At 39.2% G+C, this 24,099-nt stretch overlaps 1 protein-coding gene across 1 annotated transcript in view; it reads left to right on the top strand.

The window, feature by feature from the left end:
- Nucleotides 1-23,208, top strand: part of LOC127645083 (semaphorin-6B-like) — a 151,929-nt gene extending 128,721 nt beyond the window's left edge. Inside the window, exons 11-17 of the mRNA XM_052128602.1 lie at nt 2,824-2,955; nt 3,735-3,884; nt 4,979-5,158; nt 9,018-9,158; nt 10,678-10,755; nt 11,065-11,123; nt 20,291-23,208. Of these exons, the coding sequence (XP_051984562.1) occupies nt 2,824-2,955; nt 3,735-3,884; nt 4,979-5,158; nt 9,018-9,158; nt 10,678-10,755; nt 11,065-11,123; nt 20,291-21,207 (1,657 nt within the window). The 3' untranslated portion in view covers nt 21,208-23,208. The remainder of the gene's footprint in view (nt 1-2,823; nt 2,956-3,734; nt 3,885-4,978; nt 5,159-9,017; nt 9,159-10,677; nt 10,756-11,064; nt 11,124-20,290) is intronic.
- The last annotated feature ends 891 nt before the right edge of the window (nt 23,209-24,099 follow it).

The raw sequence follows: 24,099 nt of genomic DNA, 5'->3' as shown, positions 1-24,099 counted from the left end.
CCTTACAACAGAGGATGAGAGACCAGTCTATCAGTTTAAGCTTCTTCTTTTTTTTCTCACACAAAGAAGTCCTAAATCTTATATTCTTATGGTAAGTATTATTAGATAATGTATGTTTTTAGATATTAGATAAACTTTTATGTAACACATCTAAGCCCATACATGCCACCATAAATCCTAGTGCATCTTAAAGCCCACACCATGGGCCTTTTTAAAGTTACTGTATCAAATGTTTGGGAGTTTGATAACTTCCTATCCTTGGTCTTTAAAAATGTCTAACATTTTGTGACAGGGCGGAGGGCAGGGCCGGGTCGTGATTCCACACACCCGGCCCCTAATCAGGCTAATCAAGCCTCAGAGAGGGATAAAGGCCAACTGGAGACTGCAGTGGGATAGAGAGAGAGAGATTTACGGACGGCTGTCCGATGCCTTTGCGTGTTTGTCTTTTTGTTTAAGTTTCTTCTTAAAATATTATTTATATTGTCAAGCCGGTTCTCGCCTGCTCCTTTCCATTAATCCCTTTACACTGGTGCCAAAATCTGGGAAGGAGGAGGGATGCGGCGTAGTAGATTCCTCGCAACTACCATCCCTCCCAACGGAGCATCTGCGGCCATCCTCCAGAGGATGGAGGAGCCCGGCCTCCTGAGAGCGGATGAATGGCCGCTGACCGCAAAGGGAGAAGGGGCTCCTAACTGACTGCTTGGAATGGTCAGGGCTGCTGCCAGGGGTGGAGGAGCCCCTACAGGTGCTGAAACAAGGCGGGGAATGAGAGCGCCGACCACGAGAGGGGTGGGGCTCCTGGCCGACCGCCTGGAGCGGGAGAACCGCTGCCAGGGGCGGAGGAGACCCCTTCTGTTTCCCGTGAATGCGGCGGGGCATTCCATCTGCCAGGGGCCAGAAGACTGCCTACAATCCATCCGGGGAGGCACGGCTGTCGTCCGCTGGAGGTTCGAGGAGTGGCTGAGGACCAAGCTACGGCATATCGGAGAACCAGCGAGTGAGTGTTTTTTTTCTCTCTCTCTCTCTCCCACTGCTGCTCCATGTTGACCTTTCCCTCTCTTTTTTAAAAAGTTTTGTTAATTTGGCACGATCGCCGTTACGGGTGTAGGTGCCACTTTTTTTTTGTTTCCCTCCCCTTGTCCCCTCCCTCATCCAGGTAGATGGGGATGACCTGGCGGCAGACGGGGTGTTAGGCACGCCCCTCCCCAGGGAAGGGGGGGGAGTGTACGTCATGCCGGGGGCTCCCCGGCCTGAGAGAAGGAGGGAGGAATGTGACAGGGTGGAGGGCGGGGGCGGGTCATGATTCCACACACCCGGTCCTTAACCAGGGTAATCAAGCCTCAGAGAGGGATAAAGGCCAACTGGAGACTGCAGTGGGACAGAGAGAGAGATTTACGGACTGCTGTCGGACACCTTTGTGTGTTTGTCTTTTTGTTTAATTTCTTATTAAAATATGATATATATTGTCAAGCCGGATCTCGCCTCCTCCTTTCCATTAATCCTTTTACACATTTCATTTCAGCACATTTTACGGAAAGAAGAACAATAGGCGTATTTTGAAATGATCAATTTAACAGTTTTGCCTTTTTCCCCCTCAAAATAATCACTTTGAGTTCTTTGTCAGTGCAATTGACCCACACCGGAATAGATCATTTCGTATGTTGCACATGGTTGTGGACTGCCATAAAATGTTCTCAAATGAAAAATACATGTTTCAATCAAAGACATGATTTTTTTTGTCTTGTTTTGTCTGAGAACTGAAATCTGGACAAAAGGGGATCGAGGTTTCCTCAACTGTCCATTTCATCCCCCATTGTTTGAATAACACATGGTGAACACCTGCAGACCAGAACACATTCTCTACCTCACCACACACTCACGCACCAATGGGCTGTACATGAACAGTCTGTTCTCTTTCCCAGGTCCTGTCTGTTTATTTGACAGTTTCCGCTCCTGTGCCTGTCTGATATATGATGTTCTTTGTCTTCATGTGCATCAAGCATCAGACTCTTTTTGTTTGAAAACCTTTTCAGTTTGCTTTGGATTCCTAATAATTGTGTATTTAAAATTATACCAACGAGTGTATAGCAATAGTGTTTAAGTGGTAACATTTCTGTGACTCTATCCTGAAATGTTTTAGAAAAGTTGCATAATGTTGGTTTTGTATCAAGTGGTGTTTATTGTATTGTGATTATAATTTGATGTGGATGTGTATTGATGTGAATTAATGTGAGACAGTAAACACTGTGGGATGCGAGACAATTTTTGGAAGAGATTCCAACAATAAAGTGGAAATTGAATTGAAATAAATATCTCAACCAAGTCACAAACTGTGCTCAGATATCCCATGATGCCAAAGTCTGCAATCAAAATTCAGAGATTTCTACATGAATGAAAAGATTTCATATCAAATTCTTTCCAGACCAAATGACCAGAGTGATGCTACTTGTTCATTTTATAGCTCTATACTTACTGTACAACAATTTTCTTATTTCTGTCTGTTTTACTAGTTAGATTTATGTAAGAATGATGACATAATTTGCAGTATTTAGTGGAGACTTGCTTTTTCATCAACCTGAGTTTATTAATGTGATGTGAGTGGCTGTTGAGACACTCTATAATGAGACACAGTTGAGGCAGATTGGTCGATGAGTCTGTCTGCTCTGGAAAAAGAATAGTTCTGTTTTGACACATCAATTTGGCTTGGGCCCATAGTGACAGTGTGAGTGTACTTATGAAAGTGTGTGCATGTGTGTGTATGTGCGTGTGTGTGTGTATCACTGGCAAGTCTTGATGCTGTTGTTACTCTGTAATTTTACCCAGCATCCCCGGCTCGGCAGTGTGTGCATTTGACATGCAGCAGCTGGCACGTGTGTTTGAGGGAAGATTCAAGGAGCAGAAATCGCCAGAGTCCATATGGACACCAGTACCTGACGAACTGGTACCAAAACCCAGGTACTCATCGGTGACTAACACCAAGTATAAAACTTCTGTCCTGTTCCCAAATCTGTTAACCTTATATCAGTTTGTTCTATTTGTGCAATCTGTTGTGCATTATTTCTAGCGTTCATACATGGTATCGATCTATTGTTCGTTCTTACGATCATTCTATCATTAGTTTTTTTATCGATCATTTGTTGTCAGTTTGTTCGCTCATCTAACTGTTGTTTGTTGTATTGTTCATATGTTTCTCTATTGTTTGTTTTTCCAGCATTTGTTTATTTTATATATCTATTGTTCGTTCGTTCTATCTAGCCTCATTCATTCTAACTGTCATTCAATGTATTGTTCAATCAATCAATCAATCAATCAATCAATCAATCAATCAATCAATCTCTCTCTGTCTGTCTGCCTGTCTGTGCCCATATTAAACATGTAGGTCATCTTCCTTGCCAATAATTGTGAGAATATTTAGCTGGTGGAGATTTTACAGTTTTTGCCCAAAGTCATGACCCCCTAATACAGTAGGTGCATGTACAATCATACAGATCCCTCATTCCAAAAAATATAATTGATGTAAAAAATTCCTGGTGGTTGTCTGCTTAGGCATGAAGCCTAAGAGTCCTGCTGGTGAGAATCAAAGCTGGAAGACTACTAGACCCATAGCTCTAAACTCTTAAACTCACTTGATTCAAAACACATTTGTGCAATGACCACCACAGTGTTTTGCGAATTTGGCGAAGCCTTCAGTTTGGCACGTTTTCATATCTATTGTGGATCTTTTATGTTCCTAGGCCTGGAGGTTGTGCTGTCCAGGGTTCGAGATTCAGTTCCTCCAACACCCTTCCAGATGAAGTGCTGAATTTCATCAAGACACATCCTCTGATGGATGAGGCGGTCCCCTTGCTGGGACATAGACCCTGGATAGTCAAGACCATGGTGCGGTAAGAAATATACTAAGCACAAAAACCCAAGGTGTTAGAATGAAATATCAGTAAAACCAGAAGTGCTTGATTAATGAAGTGTGTTTTTGAGAATTGAAAAGGTGAGACATAACTCTTGAGGCCTCAAAGTCCTGTTGCTTAGTCTGAAATTGGGTGAGAAATCTTGAAACAAAGCCTAAGCTCTGCGCTAGTAGAGCTAATGTTAGCACACTTTACTCCGTGGACATCAGTATGTGATTATTTTACTTAGTGTTCCTGCAGTCTTTCTCATGGTTAGAGAAATAAAGTTAAAATATAAATCTGAACCCCAGAAGTGCTTCTGTCTAGAGCAAATTGCCTGAGGCCTTCAGACTTGAGTGAGTAAATGTGAAAAAAAAAAAAATTCTCCTTTCAGAAAACTTATCTATAAATCATCTGTCTTTTTAGAATTGTATTGAAATGGCCACAAGGCCCCTTCAAATAATGAGAGGTAAATTATCATAGGAGAGTGGCACTGTAGTTGTCTTGAGAAAAAATATTTTCACATTTTGTTCAGAATCAATGACAGAGCATTTTGGCTCTATATTCATCTTTAATAAGCGTTAGTAAATGGCTTGAAGAAAAATAGAATCAGCCTAGCCAGTTTTTTTCAAAATACACAGAGAGGAAAACTTTATGTAAGCCGTCAGTGATTTTGGTGACACTACTCAGTGCATGCCTGCTTTAATCCAAATAATCCTTTTTAAGTTTATCAAATAAAAAGTAATCCTAATCTTTGCGAGTCTCAACAGAGATAATATTTACAACTTTAATCTCTTACATCCCTATTTCATTATTCCTTAGGTTGTATTTAAAAATACACCAAGAATGGGAAAAACATTGTTTAAACTGATCCGGCTTGGAAGAGCCACTTTGTATTCCAAGTTGATATACTGTGTGCACTTCTGCGGCTTATCAACTATTATATATTACTTAGAGAAGAAACTGTTAATATAATGAAAACGTATTAAATATTTAACATTGGACTCTTTATGATATTGTTGTTGCTGATGTTTTATAAAAGCAATAGACTTCTATAAAATGGTGCTTCTTGATTTTTGCCCCTCATTTTTAAGGTACCAGTTGAACACGATGGTGGTGGACACTCAGGCAGGCCCCCATCGGAACCGGACCGTGGTGTTCCTTGGATCCACCAGAGGAACTGTTCTCAAGTTCCTCATCACAACCAGCTCGGAGAACCCATATTCCAACAGCAACATATTTTTGGAAGAGCTGGAGGGCTACAACCAAGAGAGGTGGGAATTCTCCTTAAAACCAGTTTAAGAGTCATAAATTAAGTGTATGGCATATTTCTATTTATTTGTTCACGTAAGTGGACATCATGTTTATCAGCACGCTGACACGTGAAAAATGAATGGATATTTTAAAGCGGCATATCGAACGACACTAGAGACGCTACTCTTTATATCTAAGTAGGTTTTAATGAAAAGACGTAAAGACATAGAGGCACTTTTGTTGGGCTCTGCGGTCATAGAAGCACTACATGGAAGTGGACACCGTGATGTTGTGTCACATGACTCGTGCGCCAGACGTTTAACTCTTAAATGACACTGTAGAATATTGTGAACAGTGTTCAATTGGTTTAAATTAATTTAAATTATGTGTTGTCATTTTGAAAAATAGCTGTCAGTAGTACAGTATCAACCAATACAAATACATTTTGCAACCATAATGGACTTCCCAATATCTTTAAAATATAAGGAGTGGAAATTAATTTGGATTTGTGAGCTTTGGTCTTTACATTCCTTTTCTGCTTCCAGATTTTATTTATTTTATTTCTTTAAATTTGTTTGATCATAGCAGTGCCCAATTGTTGTTTGCTTTCATTGACATTTTGCTATGGAATAAAAACGTACAATAAATGTGAATAATAAAAACGGACATTAATACAATATATCCAACATCAAATGCAATGGAAAAGATAAATCTATGATTTATCTGTAAGCAAGCCACAGTGCATTTGAAAATGCCTACAAACGCAGAAGAAGGTCAAACGATCCCACTTCAGATTTCACTGATTATTTCAGTATTACTGTGTGTGTGTGTAGCTGTGACGATTGAGTAACGAGGCAGACGAGGAGATGCGGATCCAAACGCAGTTAGCACTTTATTAAATAAACAAACAGGTAAACGCAAAGGAAAAACCCACGATGGGAAAAGGAACATAGAATGGTTAAACTAAACACGATGTGAACAAACAGGGGACTCGGGAAGGAAAGATACACCAGGTTAACATCAAACAACGATAGACGAAGACTGAACAAAGACACAGGGTATAAATACATAAACAAGGGAAAAAGGGGCCAATGAACGAACAGAACTCAAACAAGATAATAAGGTGATTAACAGAAGCAAATGGCAAACTAATGAGGGCAGGTGAAAACAATGACAGGGAACACGAACGCTAACAGAGGACTATGGAGTTACATAAGGGACTAAAGTGAAAACTAAGAAGTGCAAAAGTGACAAGATGGCAAACAAGAGGGCAACAGTGAAACAAGACAGGGTAAACATAACAGTAGCAGTCTGCTGGATGAAACCATGGCTGGTGTTTTGAAGATGAAAGGCATTACCTGTCTGTAGGGAGAACAGTGAGGTTCAGAGAGATGCATGCTGGGAGATGAAGGCGAGTTGTGTGGTGGTTGAGATAAGGTTTTCAGCAGGACACAGTTCTTGGAACACACACACACCTGAAAAAAAATAGATGACTGAGTTTGGCTAACCTTTTGTTTTACCTCAGGTGTTCTCTGGATGACATCCAGACTCTAACGCAACTTAAACATTCCTGCATTTGGCATATAGATACACTATAAGAACAAAAGTATGTGGACACCAAAACATAAACATTTTGTGCTCGTTGAGCATTTCATATCAAAACCATTGGCATTGATAGAGAGTTGGTCATCCTTAGCAACTGGTTGGTGGAACAAGGCTGCAGAGATGTGCTTCCATTTAAATAGAAGAGCAACAGTCTATCCAGTCTGACCAGTCAAGAGCTGCATCCTAAAGTAGGCAGCTGACTTGCTGCCTTGTTGCCTATCAATTACTGACTTATAACTGACAGTGTTTTGAATGAATGGAACTTTAAAGGAAACTGGTCTCAGAACAGGCACCTTATTTTAAAAGTTCTTTCACACCAGACTCAGTAAATGGACCTCGCTTTGTGCACAGGGATATTGTCATGGTGGAACAGAAAAGGGTACTCCCCAATCTCTTGCCATTTAATGTATTTATCATTGTTTAGAGTAGATGTTTGATATTGTTTGAACTACTGTTCTGGAGAGTTCGCTGACGTACCAATGTCATCATTTAATTTGAAATTTTGCAATAATGTAATGCACCATTAGTTGCTTGACAGTTTATGCAAGTTGGAAACTGGCCAACTCTGATTGAAAGTCTTTTAGTGTGGATTTTATTTTGGGATTTTTGCCACTTTTTATAGTAAATTATTGAGCAGAGAGAGAGAACAGTAATAGGACAGAGTACATGGCCACTAGGCCACGACTTCAACATTTTGCTGTGGTTTTCGGCATAGTAAAGGAAATGTTCACACTTCTGTAAGTGTGCTGTGTCAAGATGCCTGTATCATAATGGGGCTATACTGTATTTTTTTGTGCATTTTATCCCTCTGACTTCCACTTATAATGTTAGTCTAGATTTTTTTTTTACTTGTCAATGTCCACACCCTCTCTGCCCCTTTTTGGCTACTATATCTTTATGACTGTGAGAAACCTCTGTAATGATTGGCTGTCAAATGGCATGGTTCATTTTTGTCTGAAAAGTAGAAATACATATCATAATTGACTATTTATGCGTAAATGCAAATATATTATGGTAAACACTTCCAAATATATGAATAAATTCAATGCTATTATCAATAAAATTTCCAAATTTGCATTAGGCCAAAAGTTGAGTGTGGTGTCACTGTCCTGTTCTGCATATCGCGGCCCCCTTTGGCATATCGCGGTGCCATTTGGCGGCCCTCTTCAGCCAGTCGTGGCCCTGTTCGGCATAATGCAGCTACCTGTTTCAGCTTATCGCTGCCCGTTCGGCCCCTTTTCATGGCTGGTTCTCCCTATGGCCAGTCCGGCCTTGCTTTTTGTAGTGTTAATGTGGCATTGATTAAACTGGACAGGGCAGTTCCCTTCCTCAGCATGCACTGCATGGGACTGGATTGGAAGAACAAGTGTTGAAAGTGTTATTTTAGTGTTAAGTGTTATTTTAGTGAATTTTTTGAGCAAGATGAGAATAGGAAGAGATTTGTTCATGTTGTAATGTTCTGTTATATTGGTATTTTAAAAAGTGTCTGTTTTGACTGTTGCTGGAGTTTTAGAGGTTACCGCTGTGGTGAAGAATGGCGCTAGTGCTAAGTTGAGGATGGATTTTACTTCAAATGATTCTTGATTGGAGTGCTGCTTAGCTCTAGCAACATTTTCACTGTCCTTACACTGGCATGCACTAATAAATAATAAAATAAATTAAGTTGGACCAACATAAGAATATTTGTTAAATAAACCTTTGTAAACTTAATACATTAATTTGTCATACGGTAATTTAACTAAATTATGTTGGCTCAATGAAACAAGGAAGACATAAAAAAAACACATTCTACAATTCAATTAAGTAAGGGTAATGACTTCATTTTTGAAGAGTTGCCAAATCCCAATGAATCTATCTTATCTTAATTTTCCATAAAACTCTGTTAGATAAAGTTGCAGCAAAGATGCAATAAAAATCATCAAGAAACATACCAAAATGTGTTTGATTTGACGAGTACTTTAGCAGGTGTCTACCCTGTAAGGGTGACCCCAGCAAACGTTAAAGACCTTTTGTTTTCAGAACTGCTTTATGTTGTAGCCTTCTCTGACAAGCGAGAACATGAAAGAAAATAAATTGTTGCCATATGGCTACACAGTACCATACCGTATACGAGTCTTCATTTAGCACACTCCCACCACGTTGCTGAGCAACCAATAGCCATTTATATGTAAACGTGTACAGTAGATATTGGTGCTAATTAGTGTTAATGTAAAATGTGTTCTGAGGAGTGAAAGCTCATGAGAGAGTGTATTGATGGATTTAATGTGTGTCTAGATGTGGCGATGACTCCATACAGGCACGGCAGCCTTTTTCTCTGACCCTGGATAAACCCAGTCACACCCTGCTGGTGGCCTTCCACTCCTGTGTGGTGCGAGTTCCCATCGCACGCTGCCAACTGCACTCCAGATGCATGAAGTGAGTATGCACACTCATTCAAATGCAGTCTGTCACTAGTTGTCACTCTGGGAAAGGTTGTATCTTAGTAACAATAAGATTTAGAGTCAAAAGTCCAATTGCGCAAATATGTGTTTTCTCCAGCAGAGGTATTTTATGTTGGTTTTTAAACACCTAGTTCAATATATTTTTGTTAAACCACATAACTAAACCACACTCGAATGCATTCAGAGAAGGGTCAGCTTTATAATGAAGCAGATTTTGTTCTTAGCACTAAGGTATTTTTCATTGATTTAGGTAGGGTTATGTGGTCACATTATTATCTGGGCAGGTTGTCACATGCATTTTAAATGTCAAATGTTTACAATTTATCAGTTGCAATATTTTATGGCCAAAACCATGTTTTGATATTTTTGTACATTGCCTTTTTCATTGTTATTGTTTCACAAATCGTTTAACACCTAATTTTACATTTTAAATTTAGCTGAAAAGCCTACAATAGTCTGTTTACTGCAGCCATGATCTACTGTTGGGGCAAATTGTCACAAAAGGTCAACATTTGTTCAATTAATAATCCTGGGTAGTATTGGTGAAAATATTCAGTAGCCATTTGTATCCAATTATTGACTTTCAAAAATAAACCTACTCTGAGAAATATTCACTGGAGTAAAAAGTATGATAACTAGCCCCAGTTTCCTCTATGCACAAATATGCACAAGCACAGTCACTTCCGCATGTACTGTATACACACAGATTTACTTTGATTCAGTGCATATAATTCAATACATACTGTATACAAATAGAGTCAAGTTAACTTCCACACATTTACACTCTCACTCACACACACACACTGCCATTTCCCATTTTAAATAATGCCACCCAAACACACGCTGCTTCATCAGCGGCTTTGAATTTACTGTTAACCAGCTTTTACAATTTCCTTTAGATAAAACACACACACAGGCTCTCTCACACATACTCTTGCTGGGTTTGGTCCTGTATCGCACATTTGGATACAGGACCAATCTCTTCCTGTGATGCACTAAATCTGTGCTGTAATTGAGCCGTGATTAATGGAATGGTTTGATTGAGTCGGCTGTCGTTCTGTCATCATGAGGGAATGTGGTATGGCTCAATCTAACCATCTGCTCCAACACAAATCTCTCCAGTGCAGTTTGCACGTCTGAAGCACCATGACCATAAGCAACATGTGCATGTGCTTTTGCATCAGTTACTTCTTACCTTGGGTGGCACACACACATGCCTTCAATGTGTTGTCTGCAGAGAGTTGAAGCTTTAACCTTGAAGACTATATACATAGCTGAAGAGGAATGATTTGAGAGAATATGAGACAATAGTGAAAACTATGTCAGTCTGATTCTCTTTCTATCTTCAGTTCATACAGTCTCTGTACATGAAATCTCTGTCAATCCCAATAATTATTGTCTGTTTGAAATGTGTATTCAGTATATAGGAGGTGGGTATTATGCTCTGCAATAACACAGAGAAACATTCTGTATGTTTGTTTGTGTTTGTGTAGGAACTGCATTGCGTCCAGAGATCCGTACTGCGGCTGGACCCGAGGAAGCACCTGTTCACTCCTGAGGCCTGGCACCAGGTGAAATATTAAACACACACAAACACACTTACAGACAAAGCTTGGACACTCCAATACATTTTGTTAGGCCAGAAAGTGAGTACTTGGCAAATGCAACAACTCATTCAATGCAGATGGCAAGCTCACAACTTAGGTATTATGTTGAAATATGATTCTTTTTTCCATGGAACTGTAGATTCAACAGCTGTGCAGGAAACACTGGTTCACGTATTTGTGTAGACTAGAGTATATTTCAGGACTTACATGGTCAAACAAATCTGTGAATCTGTGCATGATTCATGTTCAAATACATTGTCTCCTGTTTTGCAGATTACCTTTTGTGCAGGACATTGAATTCGGCAACACCTCACATCTCGGAGACTGTGATGGTGAGTTTGAGCACCTTTTTGGTAGGCCTGATGTAAATGTGCCTTCTAGCTTTCAGGTATACATCCAACAGGTCTGTCCTTTAATGCGGGGGTTTTCGAACTGGGGTCCAGAAACCCCCAGGGGGCCACAATGGGGTGGCTAGGGGGTCCGAGGAAAATTTAATAGAAAATAAAAACAAAAAAATGCACATCTACCAAATTTACCATAAGTCATAAGCACAGTCAATGGTATGGCCATGAAGTTTTGGTATTATCATGCAAGCAAGCACAAAGTCTTGGCGCTAGTGGGTTTGGCTAAATCGCACGCACAACGCGCAGGCTGTTTTTGCAGCGCCTACGTCCTATTATGTAGTCCATTCCCTCAAGCACCGGCGATTTAAACAAAAACAACACATTCATAAGAAGCTGATTGTGTAAATGGACTGTATACAATTAATTTGAATAATATATATATATATATGGACACGCTCCTTTTGTATGCTTACAAAATTTGGAAGTACTCTCTGTTAAATTCTAGGGAATGTAATTATTATTAATAATTTCCATCTATTGACACAAATCATGGCTATTATGCCTAGTGCAGCTTTTGCAGTGATTAAAAACTCACTTTATGACAACAGGTGGAAAAATACCAATGCAAATTAGATCATAAATACAATTTTAAATATAAACATAATAATAATAATAATTTAAATATAAACCATGACCTAAAGATAGATTAACATGAATAATTCTTTATTATAGAAATAATGTTTTGCTTCATAAAATGGATACATCTCTGATCGTCAGGGACATAATTTGATGTTCCACTATATTTTCAGAGTTTGGACGAACTTTATTACAACCTGCTGGTGGAATCTCCAAACTGCAAATGCACTGAGTTTGAACTTTGTGCTGAAAACAGACGTGCTGAAAACGTATTAGCACAATTAACTATTTCTTACAAAAATAGCAAATTGCAATTTGCACCACTTCATTGACATGCAAAACACCCATTGTTAACACTCCCACCCATGGCCACTTGTGCTTTGTGCTGGCATGAAAATTGCACATAGAATTAGTGCTCTTACGAAAATTGGTAAGATGCAGCGCACAGTCTATGCGCACTCACGAAAATAGAGCCCTGAAAGTAAGTTTCCATTGAACTGAAAATACTTTTGTTAAGGTTTATACATTTAACATTACTCTAATAGTTAGTAGGGGGAAAAATACACTGTCAGTTTAATGCAAAATATTTTCAAGAAAATGTTTTAATAAATGGGTCTTTATGCATGAAAATACAATTGCTGACTTTATATTTTAGGAATGGGATCCCTCCCTAAAGTATCATCATATTTGGGGGTCCCTGCCATCAAAAAGTTTGTAAACCCCTGCTTTAGCCTTTGCTCAGAGGCAATTCTCCAGCAGTCTTTAACAAAAAGATGCAAAAGACAGAAAAGATCCGGTCCAGTCCGGTTTGAAAGTTTAGTTTAACAGTAAAAGTCGAAACAACGACACAGGTTGAATCAGGCGAGATATTGAAAGAGTGTTGAGTTTTTTCTTTTTCACAATTGACTCCAATTGTTTGCCGTTTCTGTGCCATTGCTACAGTGTTTACGCTTTTAAAAAGGTGGAACGATATGTAAACAGAAGATGAATTAACTTGAAATCGGTTTAGGTTTTCAAACATTCAAAGAAGCACAAAGCTTAGATTCGCTTTCCGCTCTAAATAGTATTTGCAAGTCTGGGAACACAAAGCTAGACGTCTGGCAGCAAATGAGACACTCTCTTCTGTTTTCATGGTTCTGAATGAACAGCTTATATATGTTCAGTCTGATTTAGTCCAGCAGAACTTGGAACAGCAGTCTCTAAGTCTCTAAGAGCACTTGAACATAAGCTGGCACAGATGTGTAGATGGACAAGGTTTATAAAGCAGAGGAAATGTCTGCAGACATATAGATTCAGCTGAGTCATATAGGGCAGAATGGATCAAGTCAAGGACACACTGAATGATTTTTGCCAAATTACATAATTCAGAAAAAAAACCTTTGCCAATGGGGTAAGAACAATCTGCTTGTTTTTCCTTCAAATTTGTTTATTTTTCTTAACCCATTGGCAAATAATTTTTTTCTTGTTTTAAGCATAAATCTCACTATATTTTGCTAGATTGCTCCTTTTTTCTCATGTAAGGATCATTTGATATTTTACTGGAAAACTATACAAAAATTAGGGGCCTGGGGTAGCTCAGTGGTAAAGATGCTGTCTACCACCCATGGAGTTCGCTAGTTTGAATACCAGGGTGTGTGACTCCAGCCAGGTCTCCTAAGCAACCAAATTGGCCCGGTTGCTAGGGAGGGTAGAGTCACATGGGGTAAACATGTATTATGTTTTGAAGCACATGTAGCTATTATGTAGTTCGTTCTCAGTTGAGTGCATGGTGAGTTGAGCGTGGATGCCGCGGTGGATGGCGTGAAGCCTCCAGATGCGCTATGTCTCCGTGGCAACGCGCTCAATAGTCCACGTGATAAAATACGCAGATTGACTGTCTCAGACGCTGAGGATGCTGGGATTCGTTCTCCGCCACCCGGATTGAGGCGAGTCACTATGCGACCACGAGGACTTAGAGCGCATTGGGAATTGGACATTCCAAATTGGGTGAAAAAGGGGAAAAAATGCCCCCTATATACACAAGAACTATACCAAAATGTAAACATGTCACAACAGAGCTAGTCTGGGTACCTTTTCAATTTTACATGTAACACAAAAGGAGATGTTAGTCTCAAATGTAGACTTTTCTGCAAAACATTGCCTTTTGTAATCTACGAAAGAAAGAACGTCATATGGGTTTGGAATATCATGAGGGATATTCTGACAGTAAATGATGACAGACTTTTTCCTTTTGTTGCCTACATCTGCCTCGGCTTTTACCCAAGATCTGTCAAGCAACTAGTAAAGGACAAAAGCTTAAGCTTGTACTTACAAGGAAAATGACTTGTGAGTTGCTCTCAAGATATAAATAGAGAACTAAAAAAAGAAAGAGGTAGCAAGAGAGAGAGAGAGAGAGAGAGAGAGAGAGAGAGCCAACACCTGTTCCTCAGAACTACTTGACTGTGCTTTAAATTAACATTCAACACAAATCTGGAGGTTGAAGGATGGATTTATGGACAAAGGCGAGGGAGGAGCAAAATTAACACAGAGAATATAATGTTTTGATTTCCCCAGCGAGAAATCAAAACATTGAGAGGCGAAACGGATATAATTGAAGAGATCTTTCTGAAATATCTAGACATGTTGATATGATGGAGGGAGAAACAGTAAAAATGAAGAGATTAATTGCACTCTTGTAAAACAAAAACAAAAATACGTTTAGATAGAGAGTGGTTAGTCTCAGTATTAGACAACACGTCTATGACAAGAGCTTTCTCAAAACAGCTCGAATCTGATTGGCAAGCTTAAGGCCACTTCTTGGAGACAGGGTGCCTAGATTTGTATATGTCCACATATAAAATTTATAAAATGAAAATGGTAAGACGTCTTTCAAAGGAATTAAAGTCATGATCCCAGGTTGCTACAATAAACACTTCTGAAGAAGAACTAGTTCCTAAAGTTCCAATATTTGCCAGTTTGTAGTCTCAAACCTTAAAAGATATTCAGAATTTTGTTTGATACACTTATTAGCAAGTATACAACATGATCAAACTGGCAATCCACATGTATGCTGAATTCAACCCCATTCAGATGATTTATCACCCCTTACAATAATTTTTTTGCATCACTTCAGACGTGAACACTCTAGTGATACACATTGGGCATGATGGGTTAGGGAATAGGGTTAATAAAATATGAATTCCTGTTGACTATATTGCATCATTTACTACAAAAAATATAACAAAATTTTTGGCGCCAACCTGTGGACATTTCACATGGTAACACGTGGTAAAAGCACATGTGTAACCATACATTTAATAACCTTCCCAGCTTCGGCCACTGGGGGCAGTGATTTGAATTTCGGTAAGCACAGACCAATTTCAGCAGCAAAGCTTTTGACCTCCTGTCATCGAATTCACTGAGATCAGTCTGAAGTTAACAAAATATATTTTCCCACACCTGTATATTCAGCTTTGCTGTGTGAATTGTATCACATTACAGATTAACCCATGCCTAAACATCATGCCAGTCAGATGGTTTCTTTCTGTCTTATTCAGTGACATAAAATAAGATGTAAATATGGATTAGACTTTATGCCAATATACAAAACTCTGGCTATGCACTACTAAATGGTTTATTAATGCTTGATTCTTGATATAGAGTTGATATATACCGCCGATATCATGTGCCAATATGCTCTATGTGTAATCTACTCTACACTATGAGTCAAATGCTTGAACACACTTGACTGTATTTGTTTCTCAACATCTTAAAAACATTTTGATCTAAAGGCTTATGCTTATATGCTTGAAATTAGATTTTGTAAACAATTATTAATTGTACCTAAATATGATTTTCTTTACAAAAGTAAAATTGTAATTACATTTTGGACTGAAGTAGTTTTTGTTCACTATAATTCCTATTCATTAAGTTGTGATAATTTTTTGTTTTGATATTTTTACTAGTATTCTAAAATTTGAACAATAGTAATAATAAAGAATGAGTGGGTGTGTCCAATCTTTTTACTGTAGTGTATATCAAACAGTCTCTCTAACATCAGACACCTCTCTTCTCACTCAAGGGGTTTGTGTGGAATTCAGAGGTGAATCTAGAGGACAAGCACACATTAACAGCAATCTTGCTGCATTGTGCTTGTATGTGCAAAGGCAACAAATATTAAGAAAATGGGTTCAATTAACTATTATATCTTTTGGACTCCTGTTGTTTGAATGAGAGAACAAAATGAGAGCTGAGATTCCCAGCTGTGACTTAGACAATTTTAATAGCAGAAAAGAGAAGGACAAAAGAGTGTTTTAGTTTTGTGTTTCTGTATATATGAATTTGTCTCCTTTTAGATGTAGTTATCCATTTATAGTTGTACTATGAATATAAAAGGGCAAATTAAAAAAACATAGTATAAGAATATGGCAATCAAATAGTACCATGGTATTTATGAAAGTACTTTAGCATGGCACAAAGTCCTATTTGTAAGGACTGCAAACAACACACACACATACAGACACAGGCACATCTACATATATATACACAACAGTTCAGTGAACATTGTAACAAAGTACATTTAAAAAAACTGTGTACGGTCATAAAAACACATTTGTGCAAGGAACTTATTTCTTATGTGACCGATCAGAATCAACTGTTGCTGGTTCAAAACAAGTGACGCGTCCAAGCCTTCAATAGTAATTAAAAAATGTCACTTCAGAAATAGTATCACAGCTTGTGCTGTTCGAACAAGTTATTGAATAAACAAGGATGGATGGATGTTTGTGTATGTGTGTGTGTGTGTGAGAGAGAGAGAGAAGAGAGAGAGAGAGACGGAGCGTGTACAATCACCTGTTGCCACACCCAAGCAGAGATGCTGTCAGCTTTCTGAAGATATGCTTTCTCAGTGGTAAAATAGCTGTCCAAGTGGGGGTATTCCTCTCTATTTCGTGGTAGCCGGTGTGCCAGAGTCATTCCCTATAGAAACCACAATGTCCTCCGCCATTTTAAACAGTATGTATCCAATGTGGATACTCCAGTAAGAGGTAAGCACGCTGAATTCTGTAATCAAACAGTCTGTTGTGTCTCTCAGCTGTGCTGAGCCTTAATGCTGAAGTTGTTCATTTAAAGCCGTTTAAAGCTATTTCCTAGCTTTAGTAGTGTAGTAGTAATGTACGAGGGATCAAGGAGTGCTGTTCTATGTAAACAATGACTAACGGATTCACTTCACCAACTGGCTCATATTACACACAAAAATTATCTTTTGCCACCACCTGATGGCTAACATATGTAATGTCAAAAGAAATACATGTAAAAAGAGACACATGGCCTACATTAGCTATTAACACATATGCACTGCTCTTACACTTTAGTTTAGGATGACGAACACAAGCGAAGTCACACACAGTGAAGCGTCTGAGTGCTGATGGTGTCAGACCATCAGTGCTCATAGAACGTCTCTCGTCCAATCAGATTAGAGGGCCGGAAATAACTGTTGTATATATATATATGTATATATAAACTGCCAGACAAAATTTTTGAGTAATGTATAGATTTTGTGCTTATGGAAAGAAATTGTTACTTTTGTTCACCAAAGTGGCATTCAACTGATCACAATGTATAGTCAGGACATTAATAACATGAAAAATTACTATTACAGTTTGAAAAAAATTATCAGAACTTCTTAAACTACTTCAATGAGACTTCATATGCAGCAATGACAGCTTTGCCGATCCTTGGCATTCTTGCTGTCAGTTTGTCCAGATACTCAGGTGACATTTAGCTTGATACCCACACATCCTGTAGCACTTGCCATAGATGTGGCTGTCTTGTCGGGCGCTGCTCACCCTGCTGATCCCACAAAAGCTCAATGGGGTTAAGATCCATAACACTCTTTTCCAATCATCTGATGTCCAATGTCTGTTTCTTTGTCCACTCTAATCTTTTCTTTTTGTTCTTCTGTTTCAAAAGTGGCTTTTTCTTTGCAATTCGTCCCATAAGACCTGCACCCCTGAGTCTTCTCTTTACTGTTGTACATGAAACTGGTGTTGAGCGGGTAGAATTCAATGAAGGTGTCAGCTGAGGACATGTGAGGCATCTATTTCTCAAACTAGAGACTCTGATGTACTTATCCTCTTGTTTAGTTGTACATCTGGCCTTCCACATCTCCTTCTGTCCTTGTTAGAGGCAGTTGTCCTTTGACTTTGAAGACTGTAGTGTACACCTTTGCATGAAATCTTCAGTTTTTTTGGCAATTTCAAGCATTGTATAGTCTTCATTCCTCAAAACAATGATTGACTGACGAGTTTCTAGAGAAAGCCGTTTCATTTTTGCCTTTTTTTAACCTAATATTGACCTTAAGGCATGCCAGTCTATTTCATACTGTGACGACTGAAAAACAAACACAATCTGGAGCTTCATTTAACAAACCAAATAGCTTTCAACTGTGTCTGATATAATGGCAAGTGATTTTCTAGTACCGAATTAGCAATTTAGCATGATTACTCAAGGATAAGGTGTTGGTGTGATGGCTGCTGGAAATGCGGCTTGTCTAGATTTGATAAAAATTACTTTTTTCAAATAGTGATGTGCTGTTTTTTACATCAGTAATGTTCTGACTGAACTTTGTGATAAGCTGAATGATACTTTGGTGAATTAAAATACCAATTTCCTTCTGAAACAGCTAAATCTGTACAATATTTCAAATTTTTATATACATATATATATTAAATCAAATGAGCGATTCACCAAACAAGTAGCTAAAGTTCACTTCACATTCAAGACATTTACCAGCGTGGATACTGAGGGAGACACTCTGACAGCTTCTTATTTCTGAAATGGCTAACAGCCCACACATAAACACACACCGCTAGAGAAGAAATAGTCAGCAAAGAAAAAGCAGAGAGAGTGAAAAGATAATAGATGAAGACTGAGGAAACAGAGGTTAAAACCAAGGACATTTCACTGGGAACCGTCGAAGAAAGAGTAGAAGAAATGCTGTTGAGTGAAAAAGGCCAATATTACACAACCACACATTCCAGAAGGAAGGTTAGAATGGAGATTATGAAAACTATGAGTCACTAGCTCTGAGAATTGTAACATTCTTTGAATATGTCATCGATTTCTTTAGACCAGTCTGCTTATATTATTTCTTACATTTACTGACTTTGAAGTGTTCCAATATAAACCTGAATAGAACAGGTTGCTATGGGCAAACAAGGACAGTGTTTGATGAGCAATATTTGCATATACATTTTACTTTCCAATTAAGCAGGACTTTAAAGGAGGTGATTTTTTTCCAATATTTTAGAATACCACACATAAAATGTCCCTGACAGATATCACTGAAATAGGTGTCTTGAGATATGATACCTTTCTATGTGACAGCTCTTGGCTGAAAAAAAGGGAGTCACAGGAGCAGACCATACTTTTCTAAGCCAATGAAAACTAGCCAATCCAAAATGCTTTCGGCATGTCAACCATTTTGCAAGTGTGGGTTTACTGACATCGGATTGGGTGACATGTCTGTGGGGGGAGGATTTGGAAACAACAGTAAACCTTGTGTTATGGTCCCAACTCTGAGCCATAACAACAGAAGGCGAGACAAGAGATAGCTACTATAAAAATCAAGCATTTATTTAAGATTGTCACCAAAATGAATATATAAGGTCAGAGTGAATGCTGCAAGTGTAAGTGAATGAGTGCCAACATTTTTATATTTAAAAAAACACATAAAGGCATCATAAAAGTAATCCATATGACTCCAGTGTTTTAATCCATATCTTCAGAAGTAATATGATAGGTGTGGGTGAGAAACAGATCAATAAGAAGACCTTTTTAGCTTGAAATTTGTCTCCCTGCCCAGTAGGGGAAGATATGCATGAAGAATGTAAATCACCAAAAACATAAGAACAATGTTAAAGTGATCTGTTTCTCACCCACACCATCATATCACTTCTGAAGATATTGATTTAACCACTGGAGTCTTATGGATTACTTTTATGTTAAGCTTCAACATGTTGGCACCCATCTACTTGAATTCTATGGATCAAATCAGCTGAGACATTATTCTAAAAATCTTCATTTGAGTTCAGCAGATGAAAAAAAAGTCATACACATATGAGATGGGATAAGAGTGAGTAAATTATGAGATCAATTTTTATTTTTGGGTGAACTATTCCTTTAAGCATGCACTATATGCAGTATTACCTTGTGACATCCATATTTAAATTATGCCATGATCATTATTTTCTCTGTAAACATTCCTTCTTTCTGTGCAAATGAGGCTCATTATAAAATCCATCAGATTTACAACTGTCAGTGCTTTTTGCCTGACACAATTAATGAGGTGCTAAAACAAAGTTCAAATAAACGACAATATCAACACAATTCATTCATAAATTTCCCACTTGTTGTGTTCTGTGTTTGTAGTAGTTTGTAATAGAGATTTGCTACTCAGGAATTTTATCATATTTTACTCTCAAACTCTTTTTTTTTTTTTTGTTCATTGTGGTTTTTGTATTTTTTTCCTCTCTCTGCAGGCCTTTTACGTGAAAGTTTCTTGGATGAACCTGAAAGTCTCGTTACTTTGAACCTGTTGGTGGTCGCTGCAGTTTCTGCATTCTCTACTGGGGCAGTGCTCTCTGGTCTGGCTGTGTGCTGGATCATGGGCCAGAAACACCGCCACCATTCGCAAAGTAACACCCCCTCCTCCAATGGGCAGCGGAAGAGCGAGAAGGAGCGTTGCATCATGGGGCAAAGTAGGAGTGGCTCTGTTATGAGCGTATCGCGACATAGCGGCGCAGACCGCCCACGATCTCAGGGTGAGACACTCTTCGTCATGCCTAATGGATGGGTGAAAGCAGGCGACCTGGATCCTGGTCTACTGCCCACGCCTGAGCAAACACCCCTGCAGCAGAAACGCGGGTTACGTCTGTCTGACTCTGGATCCAACTGGGACCAAAGTCAGACCTTCTTGAGCTCGGTGGGAACACAGTGCCCACCTCCTCCTTCCGCCCTGTTTCTCAGCTCAAAATTCCTACAAGGCACTGGGCGACGCCATGAGGAGGCCATCGAAACCGGCATTGACCGTCAACGTTACGTGTCCCTCTCCAAGTACCGTGATCCGGGCATACGCCCAGGCACCCTGCTTCGCAAGTCAGCAGGCGAATACAACTACCCCATGACCCCCCAGGACTCACCCGACCGACGGAGGGTGGTGTCGGCTCCCAGCACCCAAATTGAGTACAGCGGAGAGCCTCTTTGTTGGACCCATGAAGGATACTTCATCAGCAGTCATGGCTTACCCCCAACCAGCCACCACTACACCCCAGCATCACAGCTTCCTGCGGGACTAACGCGTACTGTGCTTCATGGGTCTCGGGGGCTGATTGACCTGGCCGACTACAGTCACCTACTCGGGAAGGGAGGAAGTGATCGGACGCCCACTGGCCAGTGAATGCAGAGAAAGGACGGATGAGATGAGCAAGAATATGTAGAAATGCGAGAGGCTGAATCCTCATATCGAGTGCGGAGTTGGCGTGTCTTGGCCAACCACAGCAGCTCTCTGTCTTTCTTTCTTCATCTGCCCATTGTCCTGTTTTATGCTTTTCTCATTTGTCAGGAACTGCTGTCACACATTGCATGAGGACAGACCAAATGGACCTCTTTCACTAAGAGACAAGCAGCAAATTCAATTCTCTTTCTCTCTCTCTTTATTACTTACAAATATAGAAATATACGTAGGATGTGTTGTTCCCAGTGGCTGTCACTTTTGCTGAGTGTCTAACTATGAGAACGGCTGACCAAATGTTATTGTGTCTTTATCGGATGGAGGAAAGAACAGCAGCCTGTCATCTTAAAGACTCTATATATCTCAGAATCTGTTCACACTTAGACTAATTTTAGCTGGTTTCCACTTTCAGCAGATTTGTATATTTGATAACAGCATTTCATTTGGTAATTGTGCTGGGATATGAGACAATGGTTTAGTCCAAATAAATGCGGAACAGTTACCCAAGTCTCAACAACATCTTGGAACCATTACTGTGTTGTCGCCACTGGTCGGACTTGTCCAGTTTGTATCCAATTGGGTTTGTTTCCAGCTAAGGTGGGTCATAGGACTCTCAGGGTAGGCCAGACAGTTTTGGTTGGTTGCCAGGGTGGGCTTGGCTTATGATTTGGGGGGCAAGGACCACCCTGATCCCCCGGCGTACCTAGGGATTGGTTCCAATGCTCAGATCTACACCTTGCCATGTGTCTACGAGATCAAATACAACAATTTTGATGCATTGCTTTGACCAAAATGTGTAGGTAGAAATAATTTTTGTGGTATATTTGGGATGCTTTTTTGTGATCGTGACTTTATGTCTGTATGTTTTCTCTATTGAGTGAGCTGAAGACTTTACCTCAGTTTTACCTCAGCCCTAAATCTAGATTTGAGAGAGAGAGAGAGAGAGAGAGAGAGAGAGCGCATTGGTTAGAAGAGTTACATGGCCACAACCACATATGAAATATTGTGTTCTGTGTAGCTTTGTATGGAGACTGAGTTTTATCAGAAACTTAAGGAGCACTAAGAACTTTCTGGAATCAGTGTGTTTTTTTGTGTTTTATTTCTTCCTTTTTGTACAGTGAACTTTGTACGCAGTATGACAAGTCATGAAACACAGACTCAAGGTTAATACACCTTTCTAGAAAGACACAATAGGAGATGGAAAGAAAAAGATAGAGAAATTGTCTTGGGGACTCTTGGACTTTCTGAGCAAATATTTGCCATTTTAAGACAATAACAGCTGTCTTATTCCCCTTTGTTTCTTCTGGACTCTGAAAGAGAGAGCAAACAAGAAGGGAAAACCAGAGGAGAGAGATCACAATGAGAGAACTAAAGCAAACTAAAGGACTACAAAGTCAAGAGATGTCATGAGTCTTGTTGATGGAAAACCAATGTGTTATGCCATTGGGTGTTTGTGTGTCTGTGACGTGACCAGTCATTATCTACAATAATACACATCCCCAAATTTTGTTTTGGTTTTAGTCATGGAACCCATGATTTATTGTTCATTTTAACACTTCTTGTAACTTATGTATAAAAATGTGCCCTTTTCTGTATGATCTATGGAATGTTCTATATAATGAACACAGTATTAGAAATAGGGCCTTAATCTGCATCCATCTAGATGTCTGTTGTTTATTCCTAGTCATGTACCTGGGAACTTTTACAAATCAGTGTGTGTCCTAAGATCATTAGATCACTTTCTCAGAGTTTGACATGGGTAGCATGATCACATTTTCACCAAAACACTCTTTGATTTAGTTCCAAACCTCTTTCGTTCAGCCCCGTTTCACGGCCGGCCCACTGGAAAAAGTCCTGGTTCTCCTATGGCCAGTCCAACCCTGGCTAATGCATTTTAGCAAGTTCATTGAAAATGTACATCCAATTTTAATATAGCAATTTATTTTACTTAGTTCTGAAAGGTATCGGTAATAAAATTGTTCCATCAAAAAAAAAAAAAAACATTTTTGTGCTTAAGAGTATCAAATCATTAGCTTAGCAACATGCTAATGTCAAACTCTATTGGAATTCACTTTGAGGGGTAGTCAAGCCTTTTTATGCTTTAAAATGAGGAGTGTTAATTGTTTGGTCCCCCTTACAAAAGAAGCTAGCTGCCTACACTAGACTAGACTTATTTAATGGCTAATATCATCAGTCTGTGAGATATTGACATCAGATATCTTATTTTCTGATAATTACGACACAAACCCAGTTAAGTATGCAATAATGCACTTAATAATGATACTCATGCACCTGCAAGATCTTATTAAAGGCACGTGCTTGGATGCGCATCAAATGCTACACATGCCACTTAAGTATGGCCCTTTGTCCTACAGACCTTGCACAAGCCATTGCTGTTGAACTCAGAAAACACACACGCTTGCAGTTGTGTGCAACGGTTGGTTGATCATTGATTAGCTCATAAATCCAGCTGAAAAGAGAGTTACACTTGATTGTGCCACCTGTGTGTATATGTGTGTGTGTGAGGGGGGGATTTGGGGGGTTTATAAGGAATTTTTTTAGGTTACAAACTGGTAATTACAAGGGTATTATGCTATGAATGTGGTTTTTGAGGATGTTTCTATTGTCCCCTTAATTCAAATCACTTAAAAACATGCTAAACAATGTGTAAAAATGCAGAAAGTTTTTTGTGAGGGTTAGGTTTAGGGGTAGGGTTAGAGGACATAATCTATTAATGTCTATGGAGAGTCCTCATTAGGACAGCCGCACCAACACGTGTGTGTGTGTGTGTGTGTGTGTGTGTGTGTGTGTGTGTGTGTGTGTGTATGTTTGTGGGTG

This window comes from Xyrauchen texanus, chromosome 6, assembly GCF_025860055.1.
Source record: "Xyrauchen texanus isolate HMW12.3.18 chromosome 6, RBS_HiC_50CHRs, whole genome shotgun sequence".
NCBI lineage: Eukaryota > Metazoa > Chordata > Actinopteri > Cypriniformes > Catostomidae > Xyrauchen > Xyrauchen texanus.
The sequence above is the reverse complement of the archived record's forward strand: the minus strand, read 5'-3'. Positions and strand labels throughout refer to the sequence as shown.